At 41.0% G+C, this 21,975-nt stretch overlaps 1 protein-coding gene across 1 annotated transcript in view; it reads left to right on the plus strand.

Annotated features, from left to right (window-relative positions):
• The window catches only part of WDFY2 (WD repeat and FYVE domain containing 2), a 174,531-nt gene that overhangs the window by 115,916 nt on the left and 36,640 nt on the right, over positions 1–21,975 (plus strand). The window contains exons 4-5 of the mRNA XM_068984542.1: positions 9,447–9,501; positions 13,687–13,837. Coding sequence (XP_068840643.1) covers positions 9,447–9,501; positions 13,687–13,837 — 206 coding nt within the window. The remainder of the gene's footprint in view (positions 1–9,446; positions 9,502–13,686; positions 13,838–21,975) is intronic.

Raw genomic sequence — 21,975 nt, forward strand, 5'->3', positions numbered from 1 at the left:
AAGGTAAAGGCAAAGGAGACAAGGAAAGATATACCCGTTTGAATGCAGAGTTCCAAAGAATAACACAGAGAGATAAGAAAGCCTTCCTCAGTGATCAGTGCAAAAAAATAGAGGAAAACAATAGAATGGGAAAGGCTAGAAGTCTCTTCAAGCAAATTAGAGATAACAAGGGAACATTTCATGCAAAGATGGGCCCAATAAAGGACAGAAATGGTATGGACCTAACAGAAGCAGAAGACATTAAGAAGAGGTGGCAAAAATACACAGAAGAATTATACAAAAAAGATCTTCACGACCCAGATAACCACGGTGGTGTGATCACTCACCTCCTGGAACGTGAAGTCAAATGGGCCTTGGGAAGCATCATACAAACAAAGCTAGTGGTGGCGACAGAATTCCAGTTGAGCTATTTCAAATCCTGAAAGATGATGCTGTGAAAGTGCTGCACTCAATATGCCAGCAAATTTGGAAAACTCAGCAGTGGCCACAGGACTGGAAAAGGTCAGTTTTCATTCCAATTCCAAAGAAACGCAATGCCAAAGAATGTTCAAACTACCACACAATTGTACTCATCTCACATGCTAGCAAAGTAAGGCTCAAAATTCTCTAAGCCAGGTTTCAACAGTACATGAACTGTGAACTTCCATATGTTCAAGCTGGATTTAGAAAAGACAAAGGAACCAGAGATCAAATTGCCAACATCCATTGGATCATAGAAAAAGGAAGAGAGTGCCACAGAAACATCTGCTGCTGTTGCTGCTAAGTCACTTCAGTTGTGTCCGACTCTGTGCGACCCCATAGATGGCAGCCCACCAGGCTCCTCCGTCTCTGGGATTCTCCAGGCAAGAATACTGGAGTGGGTTGCCATTTCCTTCTCCAACAGAAACATCTACTTCTGTTTTATTGACTACTGCAAAACCTTTAACTGTGTGGATCACAACAAACTGTGGAAAATTCTTAAAAAGATGGGAATACCACCTGACCTGCCTCCTGAGAAATTTGTATGTAGGTCAAGAAGCAACAGTTAGAACTGAACATGGAACAATGGACTGATTCCAAATCAGGAAAGGAGTATGTCAAGGATGTGTATTTTCGCCCTGCTTATTTAACTTATATGCAGAGTGCATCATGCGAAATGCTGGGCTGGATGAAGCACAGGCTGGAATCAGGATTGCTGGGAGAAATATCAATAATCTCAGATATGCAGATGACACCACCCTTATGACAGAAAGAGAAGAAGAACTAAAGAGTCTCTTGATGAAAGTGAAAGAAGATAGTGAAAAAGTTGGTTTAAAACTCAACATTCAGAAAACTAAGATCATGGCGTCTGGTCCCATCACTTCATGGCAAGTAGATGGAGAAACAATGGAAATAGAGATTTTATTTTGGGGGGCTCCAAAATCACTGCAGATGGTGACTACAGCCATGAAATTAAAAGACGCTTGCTCCTTGGAAAAAAAGGTATGACCAACCTAGATGGCATATTAAAAAGCAAAGACATTACTTTGCCAACTAAAGTCCGTCTAGTCAAAGCTATGGTTTTTCCAGTGGTCATGTATGGATGTGAGAGTTGGACTGTGAAGAAAGCTGAGCGCCAAAGAATTCATGCTTTTTAACTGTGGTGTTGGAGAGGACTTTTGAGAGTCCCTTGGACTGCAAGGAGATCCAACCAGTCCATCCTAAAGGAAATCAATCCTGAATATTCATTAGAAGGATTGATGCTGAAGCTGAAACTCCAAATACTTTAACCACCTGATGTGAAAAACTGGCTCATTGGAAAGTGGGAGAAGGGGTCGACAGAGGATGAGATGGTTGGAATGGCATCATTGGCTCGATGGACATGAGTCTGAGTAAGCTCTCGGAGTTGGTGATGGACAATGAAGCCTGGTGTGCTGCAGTCCATGGGGTTGCAAGGAGTTGGACTTGGCTGAGCGATTGAACTGAAGTAAGTCAGACTGAGAAAGACAAATACCATATGATATCACAAAACGGAAATAGAAACACAGGTGAAGAAGACAAACTTACGGTTACCAAGGGAGAAAGGATATGAGGAGGGATAAACTGGGAGATTGAGATTGACATATATATACTACTATATATAAAATAGGTAGCTAATAAAGACCTACTGTATAGCACAGGGAACTCGACTCAATACTCTGTAGCGGCCTATATGGAAGAAGGATCTAAAAAAGAGTGGATATATATATGTGTATATGTGTAACTGGTTCACTTTGCTGTACACCTGAAATTAACACAACATTGTAAATCAGCTGTAGAAGTGAAGAAGTGAAGTGGCTCAGTCGTGTCCGACTCTTTGTGACCCCATGGACAGTAGCCTACCAGGCTGTCCATGGGATTTTCCAAGCAAGAATACTGGCGTGGGCTGCCATTTCCTTCTCCAGGGGATCTTCCCAACACAGGGATCGAACCCAGGTCTCCTGCATTGCAGGCAGATGCTTTACCGTCTGAGCCACCAGGTACTCCAATTAAAATTAATTTTAAATGAAGAAATTGGAATATCTGTCAAAAAGCTGCTATTTTTTAAAGGACTGGGAGTTCCTGATTTTCTAGTTGAATTCTAATCCTTCAATCAGAGTTGTTTATTATAATTCCAGAAGATTTTTTTTAAGAGCTTTGTGTGCTCAGTTGCTCAGTCATGTCCAACTCTTTGCAACCCCATGGACTGTACCCCACCAGACTCCTCTTTGTCCATGGAATTTTTCAGGCAAGAATACTGGAGCGGGTTGCCATTTCCTGCTCCAGGGGGTCTGCCTGACCCAAGGATTGAGCCTGCATCTCTTTCCTCTCCTGCAGTGCCAGGCAAATTCTTTACCACTGTACCACCTGAGAAGCCCCCATACCACAGTTGATCTTAGCCAAAAGGCCGAAAAGCCACCTTTTTAAAAGATAAGATGCTTGATTCATTTTCTGAAGGTAACGTGTGCCAGATACTGCTTTAAATATTTCATAAATATTAATTAATCCTCACTGCAGTCTTATGAGGCTATTACAGAGAAGAAAACTGAAGCACAGAAATCCTGACTAACTTCCCCAAGATCATGTAACTAGTATATGTTTTAGCTGGGATCTTAACCAGACAGTTTGGTTCCAGTGCCCGAGGTCTGAACTCTTACCTACCCTGTTCTTTGCTATCTTTAAACTAAAACTGACGGAAGCTAGCTAGCTCTCTGGTTCTGCAGTGACTTTCTGAGTTGTATGAAGTACACCCCTTGAAAGGCCTAAAATCTGGCTTCCCCCAGTGACTGCTAACAAGGAATAGGCAACCCAGCCTTCTAGAAGGAGGGGGAAGGTGAGTTTGGTAGAGTTATAATCAGATTTTAAAGCAAGGAAGCAGAGTTGGTAGATAAATTCCCTCTTTACCCCACTCTCCAGTGGATTCTTCCAAAGTCTGGTGTTTGTTTGTCCTGTCTGTCCAGAGACCTGCTGTGCTCTGGAGAACCAGCTGAGCTTCTTCACGAAGCACAGCCCAAGTTAGTGACACACCATTCATCTTTTTCTGCTTCACTTTGCTTCTCCCTCACTCAGACCACGGATACCACATCTGCAAACTAGGAAACAGCACTTAGGTTTCACCTCAAACTCAACTTTTTAGGAAACCAGGCTGCAGCAGAATCTGAAGACAAAATTCCTAAAACAAGAAATGTATATGGCAAATAAACAGAAAAAGTGCTCGGACTCATAACCCATTAAGATAATGCATATTATTTATATAAATATATATTTATATGTATATATTTATATTTATAAAATAGATAATTGTATGTTAATTTGGCAAAAAATTTGGAAAGATGAGTAATACCTAATGCTGATGAGATATGGGGAAGTAGGCTTTCGTATGAAGGCCAGATGGTGGGGAAATGAAATTCTGCGTACTTCTACAAAGTGATCTGGCAGAGCGTATTCAAATATTAAGTGTACACAATCTTTCATCCAGCATCTTTGCAACATATGCGTTAGTTCATATGTTTATACATTTGAAGACATTTCTTGCCGTATTGTGGTAATAGTAGAAAATAGGAGACAAGCAGAATGTCCATTTAATGAAAGATATTTGAACAAAATATGGAATATCCATATTTTGGAGTGTGTTTTGCCCTGGAAAGATAGTTCTGATATATTACAAATGAAAAGAACAAATTGTAGAATAATGTATATAATATGATCCTATTTTTATACTATACAACAAACCAGAAAAAAAAAACCCTATATATTTACATAAGGGTTTTCTTTAGGGTGAAAAAAACATGTGGAATGATACAATAGACTGTTAGCACTGTCTCAAAGGATTGAGATAGAGAGTGGAGATAATTACTAACCTCTTCTTTATATATACTGTGTGATTTGTATGCTCAGCTATTACAGTGAACATTAAGACAGATGTGATGAGAACCCAGCAGCTTTCCCTAAAATCAAATTTCAGGCAAGGGCAATAATTCTTTTCAAACTTGATTCCTTCTTATGATTTCTTTTCAACATTGTTCTAAGAGTTCTCTAGTGCATGGAATAAGATTAAAAACAAAAAAGGAAATAAAATGTATATTGACTGGGAAGGAAGAATTAAGACTATCATTGTTGCAGATAACATGATGATTTATGTAGAAAATCTCAAAGAATTGTAAAAAAAAGAAAAAACAAAAAAAAACAAAACCTCCTGGAACTAATGAGCAGTCTTATTGAGGTTTCTCACTGGAAAAGACCCTGATGCTGGGAAAGATTGAGGACAGGAGGAGACCAGGGGCAACAGAGGATGAGATGGTTGGATGGCATCACTGGCTCAGTGGACATGGTTTGAGCAAACTCGGGGAAATAGTGAAGGAAGGAAGCCTGGCAGGCTACAGTCCATGGGGTTGCGAAGAGTTGGACGTGACTTAGTAACTGAACAACAACATTAAGATTTCAGGATTCAAGGTTAATATACAAGTCAGTCATTCCCTGTATACCAGCAATGAACAAGTAGAAATTGAAATTAAAAAATATATATATCACTAGCATCCAGAAAGATGAAACACTTGAGTGCAAATCTAACAAAATATGTAGATATATATGAAAAAAAAACACAAACCTCTGGTGAATTAAAGAAGAACTAAATAAAGAGGTGTTCCACGTTCATAGGAAAACTCAATATTGTCAAGATCTCAGTTCTTCCCTATTTGATCTATGGATTCAGTGCAGTCCCACCAACCACCCACCAATCCTTGGAATTTACCCAAAGGATTTGAAAAAGTACGCCCACACAAAAACCTGCCTGCAGTCATTTGGTGGTGGTTTAATTCCAGTCGTGTCCGACTCTTTGCAGCCCCAGGGACTGTAGCCCATTAGGCTCCTCTGTCCATGAGATTTTCCAGGCAAGAATACGGAAGTGGGTTACCGCTTCCTTCTCCAGAGGCTCTTCCCGACTCACATCTCTTGTGTCTCTTGCATTGGCAGGCAGGTTCTTTTCTGACTGAGCTAGGAGAGAAGCCGCAGCTATATTTGTAATTGCCAAAACCTGGAAGCAACCAAGATATCCTTTAGTAGATGAATGAATAAGTAAACTGTGGTACATCTTGTCAATGGAATATTATTCAGAGCTAAAAGAAATGAGCAATCAAGCCAAGCAAAGACATGGAGGAAACTTAAATGGGTATTAATGAGTAAAAGAAGTCAGCCTGAAAAGGCTGCTTAACGTGATTCCAACTGTATGGCCACCTGGATAAGGCAAAATTTTGGAGATGGTGAATAGCTCTGTGGTGCCAGGGATTAAGCAGGAGAGAAAGATGAATAGGCAAAACACAGAGGACTTTTAGGGCAGTGAAAATACTCTGATACTCCAATGCCAGACATAATGTCATTTTACATTTGTCAAAATCTACAGAATTTAGAACACCAAGAGTAAAGCTTAGTGCAAGCTGTGGACTTGGGGTGATAATGATGTGCGATATAAGTCATCAGTCTAACAAATGTACCACTCTGGTGGGATGTTGGTAAAGAGGGAGGCTGTGCATGTGTGGGGACAAGGGCTTTATGAGAAAATCTGTACTTTCCTCGCAATCTTGCTGGGAATCTAAAAATGTTCTTAAAAATAAAAATAAATGAGGGAGGATAGAAAGATGGATAAAATAACCTTAAATGTGCATGTCTTTTATTAAAATTAATTTACTTGTTTTGGATTATGCTGGGTCTTCGTTGCAGTGCACAGGCCTCCCGTTGCAGTGGCTTCTCGTTGCAGAGCACAGGCCCTAGAGCGCACGGGCTTCAGTATTTGCAGCACCCAGGCTCAGTGGCTGTGGTTGATTACCGGCTCAGTAGTTGCCGCTCGCAGGTTCAGTGGACATGGTCCACAGGCTTAGATGTTATCCACAGGCAGATTCCTCTCCACTGAGCCACCAAGGAAGTCCTCTGTTGTTTTAAATTTGTCTTCACTGGGTCTTAGTTGTGGCACGCAGAACCTTTGACCTTCGTTGCAGCATGCAGGATCTTTAGGTGCGGATTGCAAACTCTGGTGGCAGCAGGTGGGATCTAGTTCCCTGATCAGAGGTTGTACCCGGGCCCCCTGCATTGTGAGCACGGAGTCTTAGCCATTAGACCACCATGGAGGTCTCTGTTGTTTTAATAAGGAAAACTGAAAATAATATAGACATTTGTCAACAGAAGAACATTCCAGTACATCCTATGCAGTCGTTAAAAAGACTGAAGTCAATAAGTATGTACTCATATGGAATGATGTGCGTGATTTGTTACCAGAAAATAGTATTGTTAAATGATATTAATATTTTGTTTTATTACATATTCCAGTATGAATATTCCATATTCCAGTAATTTCATAATAATTATCTCTGAGAAATAGTATCATAAGGAGCTTTTAAATATTTATCAGCCTTATGTTTCCTAGAATAGCAAATTGTCTGTTTGATCAAGAAAGTAATAATGAAAAAAAATGCTGACAGTTTCTGAAATTTTCTCCATGATTATGTATCTATTTTCATAGGAAAAACAAATGAACAGAAATTAAATTCACCTAGGCAGTGAACTGAGAATTTTATTATATATGTATATCTTAACCCTAAACACAAATCTGCATCAAGTTGTTTTATTTTATATCCTGCCTGTCTCTGATAGGAATTAATGTACCTTTTGCCCAAGCTAAAGAACCCTTTCAATGTATTCAAAATAACATATGCACGGTAAGAACTCAGTGAACACTTGCCCAAATAGCGATTGTCTTTAAGAAATACATTTTGTGTGTATGATAGGAAATTTGGGATGCTCTAAAGTATGGGGATGCTTTTGAACTGTGGTGTTGGAGAAGACTCTTGAGAGTCCCTTGGACTGTAAGGAGATCCAACCAGTCTATCCTAAAAGAGATCAATCCGGGGTGTTCATTGGAAGGACTGATGCTGAAGATGAAACTCCAATACTTTGGCCACCTCATGTGAAGAGTTGACTCATTGGAAAAGACCCTGACGCTGGGAGGGATTGGGGGCAGGAGGAGAAGGGGACGACAGAGGATGAGATGGCTGGATGGCATCACCAACTCGATGCACATGAGTTTGGGTGAACTCCGGGAGTTGATGATGGACAGGGAGGCCTGGCGTGCTGCGATTCATGGGGTTGCAAAGAGTCGGACACGACTGAGTGACTGAACTGAACTGAACTGATAGCTGATTCACTTTGTTGTACAGCAGAAACTAACACAACATTATAAAGCAATTATCCTCCAGTAATAAACATAAATAAAGAATGGGGCCCAGAGCTGAGCTATTCTTGCCGGGGATTAAGGTTGGTCGTGAACCATTGCTCAGATACGTACGTGCCTTTTTACCCACACTTAACAATCTCCTTATGGGAAAACTACTTGACTTCTCTAAAAATTAGTCTGCTCTCTTCAATAGTGAGCCTAGCTCTTCAGAAACCAGAAATGAATATTATGCCACTCCTTGAAGGAATAATGAAACGAATTTTAAAAATGACAAGTTGCATAATGTTATTACTGAGAAAAACATGGGGAAGAAAACCCATTTGCAGATAAGCTTCTTAAGGAGGGCTGGGGTGGAAGAGTCAATACCCAGAGGGACTTTGTTAAGGTGTTTATCCTCTCACATCACCTTATACTTCAACTTTGTGGCACCTATTGCAAAAGCAGTGTAATTATGTACCTCTGAAAACCCACAGAAACTATATGAATTCAGTAAATACCCAGATTGCAAGTCACGCGTCTGTACATCTGTCCTCCTACCGCCTTTCTTGAAGTCATCAAGGAGCAATTCTGAAAGCCTCCAAATGTTTTGAAAAGATTCATTGTTCTGTTTTTCAGTTCCCATAAAGACTTCAATTTATTACTCTTGGCAGTTTTACTTATATTTGACAGCCTATTGTTTAAGAATATATGGAAATATACTGTTTAAGAATGCACTGGGATGACCCAGAGGGATGGTACAGGAAAGGAGGTGGGAGGGGGGTTCAGGATGGGGAACATGTGTACACCCGTGGCAGATTCATGTTGATGTATGGCAAAACCAATACAATATTGTAAACTAATTAGCCTCCAATTAAAATAAATAAATTTATATTTTTTAAAAAAGAAATATGGACATTTCAAAATTTGAAATGCTGCTTTCAGATTTTGCATTTGAAAGAAGTTAAAGGACTCAAAACTTGGCTGGAACTTATATACCTTTGAGTGGCTTCTACATATGGGTCTTTGTGCTTAGATGAAGTAGGCTAACATAAACACAAAATCACCTCTTCTGTGTCTTCAGAAAGAGTATGTACAGTGTGTTATATAGAAACTGATCATTTTGAGTAAATTTGACACTGAAACTAACCTCATCAGATTGGGAGATACCTTTTACATATTTGTTTTTCACTACTTATTGACTGTCTTTTACATACCCGTTTTTCACTATTTTTTGACTCTCTACTGTGCCAAAGCACTGTCAGGTGCTGTGGGGCACAGGGATGAGTAAGATGCAGCCTTGAGAAGCTTGTTGTACTGGGAAACAAGACTGCTATTGGAAACAGAATCTTTAAAATAGCTAACTTATTTTCCTAGTAGAGCATTACCATCCTGTTTGATCTCTGGCCAGAGACTTGCAAAATTTCAGCTGTGGTACCACCGAGAAAAAAAGTAATTTGAATCGGATTTACCTTCAAAATTGACCTGGATCAAAACTCTGAACTTGATCCAGTTTTCTTCTCATGTATACTCAAAAAAAAAAAAAAATCAATTTCAGAGTTGTAAGGTTAAAAATGACGATAATTGCATTGGATCATAATTATGATTGTTACTTTTAGAGGGGTATAAAAAATGCTGAGTTGATTGGCAAAATACTAATGTTAGATGTAATTCAGTGATGATGTTTGCTTTATACAATCCAATTTTTACCAAACATGTTTATTCACTTAAAGAATTTCTTTTTGCTTAATATTTTCCTTCTCTTTTGTAGGAGTTTATTTTATCAGAAGATTATAACAAGATGACTCCTGTGAAAAGCTATCAAGGTAGGAATGAGGGTAGTGTTTTCATCGCCTTCGACTTTGAAATGTTCCTTGATGGCCACAAGACGGGATTTAACTTTACAACAGTCACTGGGAACAAAGCTCTGCAGTGCTTTGTGGTGAATATTATCCCGGTTTTTGAATCAAGAAGCAGAGGCCTGAGGAGATCGGCTGACTGGCATGCAGTCCTGTAGCCGGTAGCTTGCAGAGCCCGTCCAGTTCCCATGTGACTCCAGCACCCATGGCCTTTGTCCTTGGTCTCCCTGCTCCACCCCGCTGCCTGCAGACCCTGCAGCAGACTTGGAGAGCAGGGCCGGGCTTGGGAGTGAGCTGCTTTCCACGGAGCTCATTCCAGCTCTGGGTAACAGTTCTGAAAGGTTCATATTGTCTCAGGGAAGGCGTTCGGGTTGTATTGTGTCTTCAACATTGGCATTGTTCCATAGACCATTTACATAACGCAGATCAGGAGCAAATTTTCACTGAGGAGTGTTTCCTCCAGGTCAACAGGGGCAGGGGCCAGAATATTAGAAGTAGACCTTGGAACACTTAGAGGTCATTTCATCCACATCTTGTGACCTCATTCATGATCATCCGGCCTCTCCTGTTGAGGTATCCTTAGACATAGCAACCCCTCCTGATTTTAGAAAATTCTCAGCATTAAGTTCTTCGTTTCTAGATGTTGAGCAAAAATTCATTTCCCTATGGGTTTATTCTTTTTTTTTCTCCTTTAATAACTAGTTTTTTTTTTCTTTTGAGCCTTTTATTTTGCACTGGGGCATAGCCCAATAACAATGTTGAGATACTTTCAGATGAGCAGCAAAGGGACTCATCCATACACATACGTGTATTCCTCCCCTCCCATCCAGGCTGCCACATAACATCGAGCAGAGTTCCGTGTGCTATACAGTAGGTCCTTTTTGGTTATCTATTTTAAATATAGCAGTGTGTACATCACCATCCCTTTGGGTTTATTCTTTAGTGTTTTTTTATGTATCACTGATCATTTATTGAGTACCTACTGTGTTCCAATAACTGAAAATTATAATAGTGAACAAGGCATGCATAGTATCCATGCATCCCCCATGAAAATAGAATCAAGTAAATCTAAACAGAATTAAAGCAGATCAAATTCAGCAATATATAAAAAGGGAAGTACATCACAACCAAGTGAGGTTCATTCCCAAAAAGAAATAAAAGCAGGGACAGGTGTTTGTCCATATCATAGCAGCCTTATTCACAATAGCCAAGAAATGGAAACAGCCTAAATATTCACAGATGGATGAATGGGTAAACAAAATATGGTTTATCAATACAGTGGATTCTTATTTGGCCACAAAAAGAGACTGAAGTGCTGATACCCGTTACCATGTGGATGAACCTTGAAAACATGCTGAGTGAAAGAAAAGACCATACATCATATGATTACATTTATATGAAATGTTAAGAATAGGAGAATTCATAGCCACAGAAAGTCAGTTAGGGGTTCCTCAGGGATGGGGCTAAGGGGATTGGAGGTATGGGTTTCTTTTGGAGGTGAGAGAAATGTTCTAAAAGTAGAACATTCCCCATAATGATTGCACAACACTGTGAATATACGAAAAATCACTGAATCATACCCTGAAAAATGGTTTAAATGGGGAATTTTATATTATGTGGATTTTTTATCTCAATTACCATTTTTTAAAAACAGTCACTTTTAAAACAAGTGATTCCAAAAACAAAGACATTACAAGAAAGGAAAACTACAGCCCCAACTCTCTCATAAACTTAGACGTTAAAGTCCTAAAAGAAATACTAGCAAATCCAGCAACATGTAAAAAGAATTATACACGATGACCAAGTGGGGTTTATTCCAGATAGGCACAGCTGGTTCAGTGAAAATCAGTGTAATCCGTCACGTCAAAAGCCTAAAGAAGAAAAATCATAGGATCATATTAATTGACACAGAAAAAGCATTCAATAACACCTGATTCTCACTCATGATCTAAACTCTCAGCCAACTGCAAATAGACAGGAACTTCCCCAGCTTGAAGAGAAACAACTGTTAAACAAACAAACTATAGCTAACATCATGCTGTTGACTCTTGTCCAACTGCAGATGGGGAAGTGCTGAGGTATTTACTGTTGAAACATAACTGCGTATAAGTGGACCCATGCAGTTCAAACGTGCCTTGTTCAGGGGTCACGTGTACTGAATTGTGAGAAACTAGATGTTTCCTCCCTAAGATGGATCGTGGCCCCTGTTTAACAAGTACAGCCAGGCTTCAAGCCTAGGTTCCTGAAGCTTAGCGCTACGTATGTTTCTTCAAATGGTTTCTTTTTGAATAAGAGAATTCTGTCATCGTAGAAAGACTATGCGCTTTGAGTTTTAGGTTTGTTTTTTGTTGGTTTTCTGTTTGTATTTTCAGTAGTCATAGGCAGCCTGACAGAGAAAGAGAACCGACTTTGGCAGAGAGACTAGGGTTTTAATTCCGTGCTTGTCACTCAGTGATTGTGCAGCTTTGAGCAAGTCACATAAGAGTTTTGAGTCTCTGTCTCCTCCTCGGATGCAGGATGGTAGTTTGGAGCGCTGTAAACCCCCTTATCTTCCTACTATCATCCCCTTGGGCTTAGAAAGTAACAGGAAGAGGGTTAACGTCGCCTTGTTGAAAACAGGGAGCAAGGCGCCGGGGGCCACGCTCTGCCTGAAGCAGACTTGAAAGTGAGCCGTTTGAGAGTCCGCTTTTACTCCACCATTGGTGGAGCTTAAATTGGCCATTTGATGACACAGACACGACAGGAGTTTCTCCAGGAAGTCCCATCTTTGGGTTTAAGACAGCATTTTGATATTGATGGTGGCCGATTCTCTGAAAGGCAGGTACTGTGCAGAGAAGTTACAGTATTATTGCTTCTGTGCCCCTTCTAAATCCCTTTAGACACTCCAGCTTTAGATGTCAGATTTTTAGACATCAGGCATTTGGTGAAATGTCTGTCCCAGAGGGATTCACTGTGGTTCTGGCCGTACTGTTTGGTCACCAGTCTAGAAGGGCCATCTTGCCAAGACCAGGTTGTGTGTGTAAAAGAAAGAGGCCCCCCAGCTTTGCAGAGTCATTGCAGTGACTAAGTGAGAGAATATGTTTGAGTCCTTGGCACTTGTTAGACATTCAGAAATTGGCAGTGATATTGTTACTGCTGATAGAGCTGCATTGATCCATCCATGTCTCATCCTGTTTTCATGATGAAAATGGGAAGCTGATGTCTTTTCTGTCACCTCGTCACACTCAGGATGTCTCCTCTCACCCACCAGGCTGCCACCTCCTGGGCACAGGTAGCCTGGTGAGGTCCAAGTTCCGAGACTTCAATCTTTGTTTACTCCAGTCAGCTCTGTTCAGTGGCCATGGACACCCCCATACCTCTCCCCCTGGAATTGTATATGAAGAAGAAAGCAAATACTTTACTGATTTTATTTGGTACTTGAGAAGCCATGAGACCTTGGCCAAACTCCTCGACTTGATCCTGCCTCAGTTTGCCCACATGCAAAGCAAGGAGAGGGGGTCGAGGACCTGAATAGTGTCTTCTAACTCTGAAACTGTGTGATGCAATACTTCTGTGATGGTGGTGCCCTTATTCCTGAGCGACCCTGGGAAATTTGCTCCCATTATCTCATTATGTATACTTTGATGTAGGGGATATTTCATTCTTTTTTTTTTTTTTTTTATGTGGCCCTTGAGAATAATTCTGCTGTCCTTTCCAAGCTCCAAGCATTTGATTTGTCATGGAAAATTCATCTAAACTTTGTTGTGGGTTTCAAAGCCAGCCTTCATCAAAAGGAGGACAGTAATGCTCTTTGCTTTTTTTTCTTAAGCTTAAATAAACTGACCCAGTAACTTACTAGGAGAGCATCGTTCCTAATGTGTTTTGCAGTCACAGTGATCTGGCTTTCTCTAGACCAGCAGTTCTAACAAGTCTAAAAGAGGTGGCCCCTGGCCCTTGGGTTATTGGGAACATTTTCTTACAGGGACTCGGATGTGGTCTTCTCCGGGGGCATGGCTGTACCCCTGATGAGAACCACTGTTCCAGCTTGCGGTTGCCGTGATGATCTACTGTTTAGCTTACGCTGGGGTGGGGGAGGAGACAACCTTGCACCTCTGTGGACCACGCCTTGTTTAGGATGCTTGATGGGTTGTTTTCTTGTCTCTTGGTTTTCAGCGCATCAGAGCCGAGTGACGATGATCCAGTTTGTCCTGGAGCTGGAGTGGGTGCTGAGCACGGGACAGGACAAGCAGTTTGCCTGGCACTGCTCCGAGAGTGGGCAGCGTCTGGGAGGTTATCGCACCAGTGCTGTGGCCTCAGGCCTGCAGTATCCTTTGCTGGACAGAATCCCCTGGTGGGAACTTAGCTGTTGACTTCTTTCTTTCATGAGCATTCTGGGTATGTGCACTTTGAAGGTTTTGTGTTTTATTTGCTGAGTTGCCCTGCTGATTAAGATGCTTATAAACCGTCCTAACACGTAAATTGTCAGAGGTCCTCATGTAGGTGGGGTAAATCAATTTCTCCTGAAATAACAGTCCCTGCCGAGCAGGTTGTGGGTCTGCCGTGAGCAGAGTCTGACATCTACACAGCACACAGCCCAGATTTGTGAGCCTCAGCCTTCAGAAAGGTTATGGAACACGGAGATAATGCTGTCACTGAATTACAGTCTTTTATTTTTGTACAGAAATAATTTACACATAGGTATTAAAGTTGAGAACATTCACATTTTGGTGCCTGGCAGAAGAACCACAGGATCCCTATTCATTTTAAGAATATTTATTGAGAAGCTACCATGCTGGGACCAGCGTAGGCTGACTGAACAAGGTAATGCTATGTATAAGTCTTTGTTCCAGGTACCAGATTTTTCCAGAATGTGTAGAATGATACTAGCTCTTATCTCCCAAGCTTCCAGGGTCCGTGTGCTCACTGTGCATACCTGCCAGTGATGGGTGATCCTCACATCCAGCGCTCTGGGCACTTGGGCCTGACAAGTGAACATGGGCCTGACAAGTGTGAGGCCTGGATGGGTGATGCTACCATTGTAAGAAGGAAGGGGCTCTGAGTTTCTTCTTTCAAAAGCATAGAATCTCTCCACCTTCTGACAAACGAGGAAATAGTTAGAAACAGATTACTTGTCTGCAGAAATAGGATGGAAGAATTTAAGGCTTGCTTTCAGATTTTCATCTCATATTTATAAAATGCCTGTTCAGTAATTTGCAGCCATCTGGCAGAGTACCTTGCTGTTTCCGTGCAGACATGTGGCGGTTGTTGTATTTGTGTGTGTGTGTGTTTAGGTTAATGCCACTCCTATTTTCCTACTGAAAGGGCAAGAGGAAGAAACTGAGAGTGGCCATATGGGAAGTTTTGAAAGTGGCAGGTTACCAAGAAGACCAGAAGCAAGGGTGAGGAGGAATGGAAATGGAGATCAACGTTATCTTTGAGAGGGTGGTTGACAAAAGAAACTCCATGCTTTACTTACTAAAAAGCCGGTTCAGACAAGCATAATGCTTGAATTGAAGTACATGATCTCTCCTGCCAGTAGATTAATGATTTCTTGTAGTGCTTAGATTAGATCTCCCTGAGAGATCATCCGTCCAATTTCTCATTTACAGATGAGCAGCTATAGCCCAGAGTGGGTCCCATGCCTCTCTCTGCAGCCCCCCAGCTGGTATGAAGGAAAATCACCACCACAACCCAGGTTTTCTGCCGTGGACTGCTGGGTTTTCCCAGCGGTTAAACTGCATTACCCCTTTGAGAAAAGAACCAATGGCATCAATATATTTTGTTCTTAACATTCTGGCTTCTCTATCACTAGCCAAGCCTAGTGATGTATCTTCTGTATCACCTAACCAAGCCGGGGAGCATAGAAAGAAACAGATCTTGCCCTTAAGAAGTTTATTTTTTAAATTATCTGAAAATGTTTGGGGGGAACCCCATAAATACACAGAATTAAACTTGTCCTGACTCTTATTATGGTCTTTGCCTCGTCTGTTCAGGCATCTCCAGAGGTCATCTTCATTTTTCACCTGTTTCCTTTGGCCACACCATGTGCTTTACCAGGCAGAAAAAAATCATGGGATTCACTAGCAGAAGCTTTGATGTGTAGTGAAAACCTCAGGCTTCATTCCCCCGTGCAAATGACCATCCAGTCCAACCTTGGAAGGGAGGTGCAATACTGCAGAGATGCCCTTCCAGAAAACTCCCTCCGCCTCCCTAGCTCCAGTTCTGGAGTTCCAGTGCCAGCCCTAGCTCCTGGGAGCCTATAACTGCCTGGTGTTTTCCCAGTGCCGTGACCTGATGCATAACAACGCTGAATTTGCCAGAGAGTCTCAGCCAGGAACCATGTGACCTTCCCAGGCTGCAGGGCTTTTCCTGAGAGCCGCCTGGTGTGTAATTGCTAATAAACAACCCATACAGATTGGGGTCCACCTAAAATCCAGTTTTTAAACCCATTTGTTTCATGGGACCCCCCTCCTCCACCACCTCGCCCCCACTTCTTTCTGCCGTCTTCTATACTTACAGGGTTTTTTTTGTGGGGGGGGGGTGGTTAGTGATAATGAAAAGAAGATCTGTTGAAATAAAACGTTCAGAATAATATTATAATCCCCATTTCTCTTCATAGTGGACGCTGGTGGTGTAGATAAAAATTTTCTACATATAAATTCATTCTTTCCCATCTGCATCTCAAACAGTCATTCAAACAAGCCAACAATTGAGAATAAGTCAGAGGGAATATAGCCTTTCTCCTCTTCTTTCAGGCCTCTTTGCGAAGTAAATATGCAATGAAAGTAACCAAAATTCAAGTAGAGAAACAAAGGATGACAAAACGACTGACCAGTTCACAAATTGAATTATCAGGTTTGAAATCACCTCAAAATCTTTGTTGCTTTGGCTGAAGGTCTGACAGATAATAAGTGAACTACCATACTGTGTGTGTGTGTGTCCAGTCGTATCCAGCCCTTTGCAGCCCCGTGGACAGGAGCCCACCAGGCTTCTCCGTCTGTGGATTTTCCAAGCAAAAATACTGGGGTGGGTTGTCATTGCCCCCTCCAGGGGATCTTCCTGACCCAGGGATCGAATCTCCGGGGTCTCCTGCATTGGCAGGTGGATTCTTTACCACTAGCACTGCCCAGGAAGCCAGATTATCATATTACCAACAACAACGATGATAATAATAATAAGGAAGTGAAGGAGAGGAAAAAGAAGATAATATCTTATATTTGCAGCCCCTGAGTGTTTCCCTAGTGCTTCTACATAACGTTACTTTGTTCCCTAGCAAAACATAAAGACCTCATTCTCAATTTTCAGAGTAGAATGCATCAGAGAGGCTTTCTTGAGGTCACATGACTGTTACCTGGCAGAACCAGGATTAGAACTTGGGATTTTAAATCTTTGAGCTAGCCCTGTGCACAACTAGATACAGCAGAACGGAGCTGGTTCCCCCGGGTCCCATGGCAGGTTGACGTAGGAAATAGAGCTGTTTTCCTCCCCTGCTTCTGTTGCTGGTCTTTACATTTATCTAGCCTCATCCTTCGTTCGGTCATTGGACCACATTTTGGTCAGATCTGGTCATGCTTCCACAAAAATAATTTAGGTACTCTGCATCTTAAGAATTTCTCCATGTTGGAGATATTTCCAAGGTACCATCCTCTTCTGTTTATTCCTATTTGGGGAAAGAGTACTGAAAAGCTATTAAGATTATCTTGATTTTCATATTTCCTCGTGTCATACTAAATTCCAGTCACTCTGGCTTTGAGGTTTTCCTATAATTTTATTTTAGCCCTCTTCCAAATAGCTTGTGTTGCATCCATGTATGTGTGTGTGTGTGTGTGTGTGTGTGTGTGTATTATTTCCCCGAAGTTGCAAAGACTTGCATCTGTTTTTTCTTGTAATTAATCAAGATGATTAACATTTAAGGCGATCTTATTCTTTGTAAATCTTAATATTGTTTTATGTATATCTGATAACTTTTCTCCCTATTCTTGAGACCAGAAGAATTTGCTATACCTTGTTCTCCTTTGCTTAAAAAAAATGCATTAATATGAAAAATTTAAAACTCGTATCAAATTGAAGAAGACAGTGTAGTGGACACTCATGTACTTACTGTCCCTTTCTGTCTGTCTTTTCACTGGAGTAGTTTAAAGCAAATTCTAGACCTTATGTCTTCTTATCCTTACACACTTCGTTATGCACCTCTCAAAAATATGAATCTTTGCCCAATAACCACAGCGCTGTCATTACTCCTAAAGTTTATAATCACTCCTTGATAATACTGAATAATTGATACGTTTCAAATTTAACTCATTGTTTCAGAAGTGGCTCTTTGCAGTGGATCTGTTTGAAATCAAGGTCCACACGTTGGATGTGGTGGCTGCATCTCCTAAACTTCCTGGTCTTCCTTTCAGATTTTTTTTTATGCCACTGTACCTTGTTGAGGGGACTGAGTCAGTTCTCCTTTAGAGTCTCATGTTCTGAAGTGGCCTCTGCTACCTTGTAATGTCATATAACTTGCTCTTCTTCCCACCTTTTCCCCTAATTTTCCTGTAAGCTGAAAGTGGCCTCTGATATCTTGATTCAGTTCAGATTCAGCTTTTGGGCAGAACGCTTGGTATTTGCGCTGTGTGGTTCATTCTGCTTCTCATCAGGACACACGGCATGTCGGGTCATCACCCTACCAGTGACAGCAAGATGGATCGGTGGTTCTGGTGGTGGCAGCGGGGTCCCTTCAGGGCAGTCTTCCCCATCAGCCTGTCCTTTAGCGGGTTCATCCACTGCTTTTCTTTTCCCAAATCCGGTCCTTTCGTTAGGATTGCAAAAGGGTGATTTTGTAATCCTTTCATTTTTTTTTCTACATTTATTAGTTGGATTTCTTCTATAAAGTAGAATTTTCCCTCATTGACTACAGCTGTTTGGTTATCCTGAAATACAGTTAGTACAGGAAAAGCAACATCAGTTCTTAATTATTTCTCTTTAATTGCTCATTTTTAAAGCAGACCATTTAATGCCCTAGTTACCTTCAGTAGAGATTTGTTTTTGGAGCATTATTATAAACTCTTAGTTTGGTTTTTAATAATATATTCAGTATATTTCAGTAAACTGCTCCCTGTTTCCCACTTTCTTTCTTTTTAAAATTTTTTTAAAATTTATTTTCTTTTCTTGGTTGTGCCAACCGGCTTGTGAGATCCTACTTCCCTGACTAGGGATCAAACCTGGGTCCTTGGCAGTGAAAGTGTGGAGTCCTAACCACTGGATCGCCAGGGAATTTGCTCCCCCCTTTTTTTTCCCTGATGCTCATGTTGTCCCATCTTTGGCCAGTGAGAGCCACATCATATTGGCTCCTGTGTCTTTTTGATAGAACCCCACTCGCCTTTGGTAGCATTTTTGTTTTGTTTTGTTTTCTGACCAGACTGCAGCAGGTTTAATAGCGACTCCAAAGACCCAGAACCTACAAAGAGGACCTGATTTGGGAAAACAATCTTTGTGCATGTGGTTGTGGATTTTGAGATGAGATAAATCTGGATTAAGGTGGGCCCTTGTTTGGGCTCAGCTGCTCAGCGGTGTCGACTCTTTGTGACCCCATGAGCTGTAGCCTGCCAGGCTCCTCTGTCCATAGACTTTTCCAGGCAACAATACCGGAGTGGGTTGCCATTTCCTACTCCAGCATTTTTGTTTCTTGACGCAACATGTTTTAAGCTCGTCTGGTATTTTCCTGTTCCAGTCCTGGAATCAGCCGTTTCTGTTAGTGAAGAACAGTACTCAGAGATAGCTAGGAAATATGTGTATGTGTATTTTTAAAAAAAAGAAAATAAATCATCAGTTCATATAATATTTCTAACTCAGATTTCACCTTATAGAGTTTTTATTTCATTTTTGTACTTGATTCTTTTGTCTTGGGCTGAAAACCTTAGCTCCTAAGCACCAGCATAACTCCTTATTTGGCTCTATCCCATGGTGTATGTAGAGCTTCCCTGGTGGCAAAGAACCCACCTGCCAGCAGGAGACTTGAGTTTGATCCCTGGGTTGGGAAGACCCCTGGAGAAGGAAATGATAGCCCACCCCAGTATTCTTGCCTGGAGAATCCCATGGACAGAGGAGCCTTGGAGGGCCACTGTCATGGGGCTGAAAAAGTTGGACATGATTTAGTGACTAGGCACTAGGAGGTTGTATTTGTTTCAAAATAATGATACAATATTATAATAACAGGACCACTGAATGAGATGTTAGGTTTTTTTGTTGTTTTCTTTGTCCTGAGGATATATTCTACCAAGAATATACAGTTAAAATGCTGTGTTTTAAAGTGACTTGAAATAATTATGTTAGCTCTGTGGTTATATCAGGAAGTTGATAGTAGCTGTATTCATTTTTTTGTTGTTGTCAATTTGGGGGATTTTTTTAAAAAATTATGAATATTTTTCATATGTAAAATAATACAAGATTCCATCATGGAAATGATCTGATAAGAGAAAGTTCTTACTACCACCCTCATCTGCTCAGCTTTTTTCTCTCCTCTCTGTAGGCAGCCATTTAAAAATTTTTTTTATTTTTACACTTAAAAAAATGTTTTTAGTTAATTTTTTAATTAAAATTTTATTTTATTTTTTTAGTTTGGGTGTGCCGGGTCTTAGTTGTGGCACTCTGAATCATTAGTTGTGGCATGCAGGACCTAGTTCCCTGACCACGGATCAGACCTGGGCCTGCTTTAGGAGCCCAGAGTCTTAACCACTGAACCACCAGGAACGTCCCGACAGCCATTTTTGATCAATCTTAATTTATCTTTCCAGTGTTTCCTTTTGTAAATATAAGCACGCACACGCGCACACACACACACACACTCTATTTCCCTCTTGTTCTTACATAAAGGTAGGGTAGCATGTAAACTCTCACATACCTCGGCTTTATTTCCCCACTTAATAAAATATCCTGGAAATTATTCCATGTCAAGTTTCCTAGCTGTGTAGGGTTCTTTTGGTGGATGTATCATAGTTAATGGGTTTCCCAGGTGGCCACAAGTGGTGAAGAACCTGCTTGCCAGGGCCAGAGACATAAGAGACTCAGGTTCGATCCCTGGCTCAGGAGGATCCCCTGGTTCGATCCCTGGCTCAGGAGGATCCCCTGGAGGAGGGCATGGCAGCCCTCTCCAGTACTCTTGCCTAGAGAATCCCATGGACAGAGGAGCCTGGAAGGCTCTGTAGTCCATGGGGTCACAAAGAGTGGGACATGACTGGAAGCGACCAGGCACGCATCATATTTACTAAGTCCTCTTTTGATGGACTTTTGGATCATTTCCAAACTTTAGCTCATACTGTGTTATGGGATATCATTCTTTATTTTGGCCATTGCATCTCTGGGGCAGATCTGTTCAAATAGCATTGCTGGGCATTCCCAACCAGGGATGACTTTGGGTTGTTTCTGGAGACCAGTCACATAGGCAGCCTCTTCCTACATGGATCAGCATTCCAGACTCCCAGAAGGAAAGCAGGTGTTTGGCACAAATTGTATTGTTTACACAGTTAAGGCACAGTCAGCCACTATTGTCTGTTAAAGTGGTGGGAATGCTCCCAAAAATCCAAGTTCCCAGAAGCCATGCCAATCTTGAAATAGCAGCCTTTCAAAGGATACCAGTCAGGCCTGCTAGGTTTGTTTTTTTTTTTTTTTTCCCCACAAAGTACCATTTTCATTTCTTCAGCTATCCATTCATGTATCTTGCCTATTTTTTTTAAACTAGGTTTGTAGTCTCCTTCCTAATTGCTCTTTTCATATTAGAAATTTGGACCTTCTGTGACATCAGTCGCAGATATTTTTTCCACTTTGTCTTGTGCCTTGCTTATGGTATTTGCTTGTTGTTTGTATTTTTGAATCGTAGCTTTCCCCACTCCAAGGTTAGAAGGAGACTCTCCCATCTAGAACTTATATTCTTCATTTTTTTCCATTTAGATCCCTCATTCGTTTGAATTCATCCTGGCATATAAAGAAATACAGATCCTGTTCTATTTTTCCAAATGACTGCTCAGTGTGTGCCACCTTTATTTTTCACTCATCTTTTCCTTGTTCATTTGAAAAGCCAGCTTTTTATCAGATATGTACTAAATTTCTACATGCTTTGGGGCTTATTTCTAGACTTTCTATTCTGTTCCCGTGGTCTGACTATTTAAGTAGCACACTCAGTTAAAGAGACTTGACAACATGTCTTAACATCTAGTAGGGCTAACCTCCCCCAGTCACAATACCACATTACTCTTATTTTCAGAGTATTCTTGGCTCTTTTTGCTTGCTTATTTTTCTGTGTGAACTTTAGAATAAATATATCCAATTCTAAGGGGAAAAAATTAATTTTTGCAGGGATTATATTACATTTATAAATTCATGTTGCCAGAATTCTCATCTTTATCATGTTGAGTCCCACTGTTCAGTAATACAGCATGTCTTCCACTTAGTTACTTCCACTTTTTGTGTCTTTCAGCATTA

This window comes from Capricornis sumatraensis, chromosome 12, assembly GCF_032405125.1.
Source record: "Capricornis sumatraensis isolate serow.1 chromosome 12, serow.2, whole genome shotgun sequence".
In the NCBI taxonomy this organism is placed as follows: Eukaryota; Metazoa; Chordata; class Mammalia; order Artiodactyla; family Bovidae; genus Capricornis; species Capricornis sumatraensis.